The sequence below is a fragment of the Rhipicephalus microplus genome, chromosome 7 (assembly GCF_043290135.1).
Source record: "Rhipicephalus microplus isolate Deutch F79 chromosome 7, USDA_Rmic, whole genome shotgun sequence".
In the NCBI taxonomy this organism is placed as follows: domain Eukaryota; kingdom Metazoa; phylum Arthropoda; class Arachnida; order Ixodida; family Ixodidae; genus Rhipicephalus; species Rhipicephalus microplus.
In genome coordinates this window covers 32,963,255-32,971,795 of record NC_134706.1, presented here as the reverse complement: position 1 = coordinate 32,971,795, position 8,541 = coordinate 32,963,255, and the positions used below count along the sequence as shown (strand labels likewise).

The window sequence follows — 8,541 nt, the reverse complement described above, 5'->3', positions numbered from 1 at the left end:
ATCTAGGAAATAAATCAATAGCCAAGAGGAAATAAAAGTAGGAATTCTAAGGTGGCAATGACATGGGGAAGGGGGGCAAACTGCTTTTGCCACAGTAGGGTGGCCAGACTAACCACGACTAACCACTTTCCCGAAAAGTGGTTAGTAAAGCATGTATGTTATTAACCATGATGTGTCTTCAGTTCTCGAAACTTAATCTGGCTCTTGTGCAGTCAGGCGTGTAAGGTAAAAGAGTGTAGCTTTTGAGATTCACGACTATTACTCTGACGAAAGCGCACGAATACCACATAATTTATTTTAAAGGAGCCGATATATGTCCCCCTTTGTTTCTTATTGTAGCCGTAGGAGCTCACGGGACGTTTATGTCACAAATTGAGCCTCATGTATTGCTTTTTTTAACCATGCATCTCTTAACGCGCGTGCGTTTGCAGCGACACACTGACGACCTCTTTCCTATTACTCTACACTAAAGCTGCTTGCTTTTTCGTGTAATGGAAGTCGCTACGCGAAAGATTCGTTTATCATTGCTACTGCGACGTAAATTTTTGGGTATAGCGGGGAGCTTTCTCTTCGTAAGGAAAGTGGGCCGGTGTTTTCGTTTTAATTCATTAGTTGTTTTTTTTTCCGCGAACGTAATTGCTATTGTTTGCAAGTGCAGTTCCCCCACACAAATACATGCAAAAATTTCTTACTTGATATGCATTTCTTTCCTATCGCGCACCACTTCATTTATTGTTCCTATTTTATCTTTGCTCTCTGTTGAGCATACGTCTGGTCGAATCCCGACTTCCGGAGTATTTACGTATGAGATTCTCCACTGTCATTTTGGCTACTCAAGTAACTGATGAATGTTTTAATGACGCATAGTGTTTGGATGCCTCAACAAAACCTAACCCTGGGAGGAGTCTTCGCACTGCTGTCGGCGTAATCACGTCAACCACAACGCACACTTTACGAAGACACAACCTAATGAAATGATTGGATAATTAGACTAAAGGGTGTAATTTGCAGGTTTAAACTGTAGTGTAGTAATCATGAAAGATGTAATCTGAAGGCTTCAACCGTAAGTTTCATAAATAAATTTTAATTCAATTTATTTCATATTTCTTTTGTCACATTATTGCTGCATTGCTGCTAAACCTTCAGAAAAAGAAGGTCTCCCGTGCTTTTCTTAGCCTACTTATCTGCTGGTTTCATCATGCTATGGCTAACAAAAAGCTAGCTCTTAATCAATTCATTCTGTTTTGTTCATAAAGACAGTCAATAAGAACACGAGACACAGTCGCTGAGTTCATCCCGTCAGTCTTCCTCAAGTGTGCCATGGATTAATTTTACCTTGATGAACTAGCACAATATGGGTTGTTCAAGTGTTGTCAGTGTAAAGGGAATCGAGAAGCCGAAAATAACAGCGCACATTCACTGGCGCAGGTGACGTCACACGATGACCTGTACCGCACCAGCGTTCCCGCTGTTCCCGGCCAGCACGAGCCGACCTCGCGGTTGCTTGCAATCTACACGACCAAGCTCGGCGACGTGGTCGTGTACAGACAGGGAGACCGACAGATACTGTGAGCACCCTTGCGTGCGCGGCTTCAGCGCGTGCATCCTGAAACTGCACAAGACTGTACTAGGCCTAACGCTGTATGTAGCGGGTCAAAGCGTTTAAAGCGTAATGATCACTTGCGACGCACTACGGCGCTGTGCATAAAATGGTGAATCTTAAAAGCATCAAGCTTATTTTATGATAATTCAACTTATTTAGCTTAATGTCGCACCTCTGGTATAGGAGGCCCCGATACCATCCGTGCTCTTCAGCGAAGTAGTTGCGATTTACTTCATACTTAGTGATGGGCTAGTTGGTGATGCATGATGGTTGGTAAAACAGCATGCACAAGACACAATCACGCACACAAGAAAACTACGCAAACATGGGGTATGGTATTGGCGTCCTTTGTTTGTACGCGCCATTGTGTCCATCCTACACCCCTTCGTCAAATCGTTCCCATACATTCATTTTCAACACTACTGTAAAGCGTGCACCACCTTTACCGGAAAAGCCAAAGGTGAAACCCACTTTACAAAACAAGTTGAGGTATAGTATTTTAGGTGAAGCTTGACACAGAGCTTTGTCTATCTATCTATCTATCTATCTATCTATCTATCTATCTATCTATCTATCTATCTATCTATCTATCTATCTATCTATCTATCTATCTATCTATCTATCTATCTATCTATCTATCTATCTATCTATCTGTCTGTGTCTGTCTGTCTGTCTGTCTGTCTGTCTGTCTGTCTGTCTGTCGGCCTGTCTATATCTATCTATCTATCTATCTATCTATCTATCTATCTATCAATCTACCTATCTATCTATCTGTGTTTGTCTGTTTGTCTCTGTCTGTTTGTCTGTTTGTTTGGTTGTTTGTTTGTTACTTTCGACCACGCGATATGATTCGCGCACATTGCAGGTTTGAGACAGACCTCTCCCGACTGGTGTACACTCCGCGGTTCGTGCAGCTGGTGACGCTCTTGCCGACCACCAACCTGTATGGCCTCGGATTGGGCAGAGGACCCTTGCAGCGCAGCGTCCTCCAGCCTCACGTTGGATTCAATCGTGACCTGCAAGCGCTGGTGATTATTGAACGTACCTTCTGCTCCTTCGACATGTTTGCGCACGTCTCATTTGAAAGTCCTGCTTTTCCTCTGAAGGCGAGGTCGTGGCTTAGTGGTGCTTCTTTTTGTTCTTGTCTTTTTGTTCTCAGGTAAACGCGGTTAGCCCAGCTACAATGTTATCTAAGGATTGCCATTTCAATAAGAGAAATGCCCACCTGTGTGGGACGAGGGTCAGTTTACGCGAAATTATGCGATATCAAAGGAGGCAATGATGAGATGCAGTGAAAGAAAGAAAAATCCCGTGAGTTCAATATCGTTAGAACTTTACAAACTGCAGCGGAGAGATGAGAGTTCGCCTGCCTGCGGTGGCGCTGGGCTCGTGCTTTTCTGAATCGGAGCTTTGAGTGCGCCCGTCTTTGTTGGCGCTCGGCTTGCGTCTGAGTCGTTGCCTCACATTCGTCGTCGTTCGCGCTCCACTTCTATCTACCCTACACCTGCGTCTAAATCTCGGTGCTGGCGCATAACTTGCTCGGACAGAAGGATCATCCATTAGGCGACGTTGGTGGTCGTGGCCAAGCAAGGGCCGACGTGCTCAACATGATGCGTGTTCGGTGCCCACCACGGAAAAAGAAACCTTTATTTGTGCTCCAGTGACACCCAAACTTCACCTATACGAAGTGCGGTGCACATCAAGGAGTTGGACTGTTGCATGCTGTCGCATGCGGTAGTGTACTGCAGTATTCTGCTGCTTGGCGTAATGGCCTCTGTGTACCGCATTGAGCGCTCGCTTCCGCCAAAAACACTTTTCTCTTTCTTCGAGCGCCTTGCGATGATCACTTATCATCATCAGCCAAAAAATGATAGTGCGCTTGGTGTAACACAGGTAAAACCACAAATAAAAATATAAAAAAGCAAGCTCCAAATACAAAGAGATGAAAGAGAAAAAGTAGGAATGAAATTTGAAACTGCATGAAAATGATGAAGAAAGTCGAATAAATATTATAAACATTAAAAAGACTGAGAAAGACGGAAAGGGAGAGGCAGAAAGACGGGAGAAAAGAACAATTAAACTGAAGATAAATAAAAAAAGCTTACTTTTTCGACATTTCCCGGAGGCTTAGCGCAATACTTCGATTCAGCTTTTTTTATTATTATTGACTTGACCTGCAGCGTTTTCTTTTGACCTATTTTAGTACTTTAGGTGTTCTACCAAGCGATGACATGAAACAAAGGTCTGGGTCCTTAAAACAAATAAAATGCATAGGGTCGCTGGCGTACGGACGAAACAATGCTACGCAGGTGCAACATGGCTGAGCATAGACAAACAAGAGCTTAGTAGTCCGAAGGATCGGTTGTTTGTTATAGGACACACAACCATGACGGTTAAACACTTCATTTATCGAGCAAGTCTTTTGTGATTCAATCGTGAAGAATTGCATCACACAGGAACGTTCACGTCATGGCAGTCGTAGTATACAGTTGGTCTTCTACTGAGAAAACTGCTGCTTTGTTTTCAAGTACGAAAGGCTGCCCTCGGGCGTAGCATTAGAGTCTTTCAATATCTTTAAGTACTAAAAGACTCTTGTAGTAACACGTGGCTTCATTATTGCACGTACGAATTCGATTCACGTAAAACCCCTACGGAACAATCCGTGAATCCATCGTTCATGTTCGGCCCCACCGCGGTGGTCTAGTGGTTAATGTACTCGGCTTCCGACCCGCCGGTCGCGGGTTCGCATCCCGGCTGCTCCAGCTGCATTTCCGATGCAGGCGGAAATGTTGTAGGCGCGTGTGCTCAGATTTGGGTGCATGTTCAAGAACCCCAAATAATCGAAATTTCCGGAACCCTCCACTACGGCGTCTTTCATGATCATATAGTGGTTTTGTTACGTTAAACGCCACATATTAATCAATCAATCAATCAATCAATCAATCATTTATTCAATCGTTTAATATCGGCTTGTTGGTCAAGCTAGAACCTTGCTTCTCGGGCGTAACGAAGACAGCTTTAATACAGGCTTGTGCAAGTCTATACAGTATCTATGTTGTAGTGAAATCACGGGCTGGTGTGTCAGAGACGCCGTAGAATACTTAAGAAAGAGAAAGAATCAATCAGGAAGTCCTGTCATCTATGCAAAACCGCGTGAATGTTAGCATAATGTATAGCATACGTAGTATTCGGCATCATTAACCGTAGCATACGTGTTTGCCTTTGTGCAGAATGGCAGCGAGCACTTCTTCCACGGCAGCCACCCGTTCTACATGGGCTTTGACCGCCTGGGAACGAGCTTCGGCGTATATTTCCGAACCAGCGCCATATTTGGTGAGACCATCGACACACGCACGCATCGGCTGTCTAAAAAAACAGATACGGGGCTAGGTTCTCGTAGAAGGAAGAACTCACACGCCGTGAAAACATTTAAAGAGAAACATACCGTGTATTCAGTGAAAGCAGACGGGGAAACAAGCTGCGTGTAATTAAAACGTGAAAAAATGAATAAAAAGAAATGAAAGTTAAAAGTCGTAGGGCTCGAGAAAGTGACAGACGCTATACCATTGCCGCCCGAAAACGGTGTACCAGTGGAGGTCACTATCTGCGATAAAGCTCAACGCTTCTGTCTTATCTACAATATTCCTAAAAGTGATTCTGCGTCAATTTATTGTGATAGCAATTATATGGGCAGTCCCGGCCGGTTTTTTTGCCGTCGCCACCACTGTCATTCGCCGTATATGTATACGTATCTATATATATTAAAACTCAAGAAAGAAAAAAAGCGGCCCAGGCTCAGCGCCCAGCTCGCCATGATGCTCCGACGCATGCTTATCTCCCACGCGTACTTTGCACCGCGAACGGTATTGGTGGGGTGATTAGATTCCGGTGCGCGCGCGCTTTATATATAGGTTGGCAGAATCGTGTGCCTTCGGCTTTCACAGAAACGATTGCGTTAGTTGCCTGCCCAGGTCACTTCGCTCGCTGCACAGTTCCCGCTTGCGAGAAGAGCGCACTTTTCACGCACAATGAAGTATAGCAACTGGGGAACTTGTTAGTTTGCACTCATCTGTACTTGTGATTACGTTTCGTGCGTCTTCTCTGTTTAAAAAGCGAGTTAAGTGTCGAGCGGTGAACGTTGTGTGTTGGCTCTCGTCCTGTGTATGTTGTTTTCGTGCGTCATTTGTGCATGAGCAGCGCGCTGCACATTTTGGTCTGCTCTCCGTTCTCAGCGTTACATTTCTAGTTGTTTCTATCGCATTCATTGCTTCGCCCTTGCCGCGGAACTGTGACTTTTTAATTAGGATTGATATGAACTTGTTTTACAAAACGAAAGTGACATTAATGTGACGTTGATGCATCGTGCACGCAGAGGTGCTGGGTCACGTGACACCGGCGCTGACATTCCGCTCATTGGGCGGCCAGGTGGACGTGTTCGTGTTCGGCGGGCCGTCTCCGGCCGACGTAGTGCGCCAATACCTGGACGTTGTTGGGAGGCCTGCCATGCCACCGTTCTGGGCTCTGGGCCTCCACGCGTCCCTGCCCCGGCTGCCACCTGGCTTTAAGCATGGCCCTAAGCACTTCTTTGACGAAAGCGACTGGGAGGACCCTTTGAAGCCGCTACTCACTAACTCAAACTATTACGTGGTACGGCCCAACTATAGCAATAAGTGCAGCAAATCTACTGTTCGCCTTCATCAACTACCACGTGGTACTTCCCGACTAAAATACTCGCTGGAGAGAATGTATGGTTAGCCTACCCCAACGACTATGTAGTGTACTCCCCGGCTAAAATGCTTGATGGGGTGAATGTAGATCCGACAATATCTTAAATGCGTGCGAGTACTATTTCAAGCGAGCGAATTTCACTGGTCTCCTTGTGAGGGCCAGAAAAAAAAACACATGCCAAATTTATCGTTGCCTTTTCCTCGGGAAGTTCCTTATAAGTTTATACACTTTCAGTTCCGTTAGAGGTTTCTTTCATGATTTTTTTTTTAGATTGGCCAGAAAAGGCTGCTAATCGGTAGCCGAGAGGCCTGAGAACATGCGAACTTAGCGTTATAGCGCAGCGTGGGGCTGAAATTCTGAATTATTATACAAAGTCAACTAGACACCGCTCACTATTTTCTTGACAGATGACTTCATAATTTAAAGATGACCAGGTCATAGACACGAAATCCACGGCCATTGGCTGATCAGAACATGGCTAGCTGCATAGTTAGCGTGGCTGCCACGTGATGGCGCGACGCACCCGCGCTCACTAGGGAGCCTACGCGATCACAGCTAATGCTGTGATCTAGATGGATGGATGGATGAAAAACTTTTATTGGGGTCCTGAAGGATTCCACCCCCGTTTTATAGGGGTAGGATCGCGGGCCGCTCCCACGTTGGAACGGGGAGGCCCAGCCTCACCGCCGCATCGTGTGCCTTCTGGACAGCCTTGAGTTGTTGTATGAGAACCGTACTCGTGAGCATTAAATGAAAGGAGTTCTCAGAAAATTCTTCACTTTTTCTTAGTAAAAAGGGGCACCTCCAGAGCATGTGGTTAAAATCACTGCGATTCTGGCAGTCCGGACAAAGTTCTGAAATATCGGAGTAATGGCTATAGGTTACGAGGCTAGGGTATGTTCCCGTCTGAAGCATGCGAACTAGAAAATAAAATAATAAAGCGAAAAATTCTCGAGGTAATGCCGCGCTGCTCTCAGAGATTGTAGCCAGATGCATCTCCTTGCCTTCTACTCATCCATTCCCCTCCTCCCGGGCCTGAGGGGGTCGTTCAGCGTGGACGCTAGCACGAAAGGAGTGAGGAGCCATTTCAAACTTGCCAGAAATGTGTGTACATCTGCTCGTACATAGTGGATTTTGAGTTTTTCTTTGTGGCATTTCACTTGCGAATCAATGAACTTATGCAATAATGTGAATAGAAAAGTGGTAAGCATTTTTACATGGTTGGTAATGCAGGACGTCGCGTGGCTTCCAGTCGACGTGCAGAGGTACACGTGCGAGCATGGCGGGCACCCCGAGACTTCGCATAGAAGGCCCTTTCAGCGCATTGTGCATACTCTGGTGAGTCTGCGAACCGTTATTTACTCACAGTTACAACTAATGATACCCGGCTTGTTAAGAAGAGCGAAGTCAAGAAGAACAAACTGTCTATTATTTATAGTGGAACATTCCTACATTTAGATTGGCTGAATACAGTGTTGCTGCTCAAACAGGGAATATAGCCTACATTATCTGGCGTCGACAAATACTGAACTTGATAGGGGCAACGTCTGGAAACGCGGGCTAACGTTCACCAATGGTAAGTTAATCCTAGCTCACAATAGGCATAGACAAGCGGTGCAGCTACTATCCGAGTAAATACAGTATGTCAGGGCGCCACTGCTGGTAGCTCATTTTGCTGTTCACCAACTGCGAGGGAAGGGATATGGCCTAATACGTTTCATTTTAGTAGCAACTATATCGACACTGCAGGATCAATGCTGTAACCATCGCCGTCATGTTTCACTTAAAGGCAAAACCTCCATGATCGTCCCTTGCATCGTATGTTCTATTTGCGCTTGAAGGCTTGCCAAGGCAGATGACAGGTGCGGCTGAAGCAGCGATGAAACGCGCAGGCCGCATTCGTCGGACGAGGACCATGAAGAGTGCTAGTGAAAAGAATTGGGCACTTTTGCAGTGACTACGAACGTTGATTGAGAGGACCTGTGCTTTGTCTACGAAGATCAATACGTACGTGGCTTATGGCTTTGTACGTGTTGTACTTTCACAGCTTCATCATCATCATCAGCAGCAGCAGCAGCTTGACTACGCCCACTCCAAAACAAAGGCATCTCCCATGTTCCTTCAGTCAACTCGATCATGTGCTTGCTGCTTCTACTTTATAGCTTCAAGCTTCATCATTTTATCTACCCACCTAACTTTCTGTCTCCGCT

At 45.6% G+C, this 8,541-nt stretch overlaps 1 protein-coding gene across 1 annotated transcript in view; it reads left to right on the top strand.

Moving 5' to 3' along the window:
* Positions 1-8,541, top strand: part of LOC142767396 (lysosomal alpha-glucosidase-like) — a 37,055-nt gene that overhangs the window by 8,712 nt on the left and 19,802 nt on the right. The window contains exons 4-8 of the mRNA XM_075868960.1: positions 1,429-1,568; positions 2,469-2,631; positions 4,834-4,936; positions 5,976-6,250; positions 7,565-7,669. Of these exons, the coding sequence (XP_075725075.1) occupies positions 1,429-1,568; positions 2,469-2,631; positions 4,834-4,936; positions 5,976-6,250; positions 7,565-7,669 (786 nt within the window). The remainder of the gene's footprint in view (positions 1-1,428; positions 1,569-2,468; positions 2,632-4,833; positions 4,937-5,975; positions 6,251-7,564; positions 7,670-8,541) is intronic.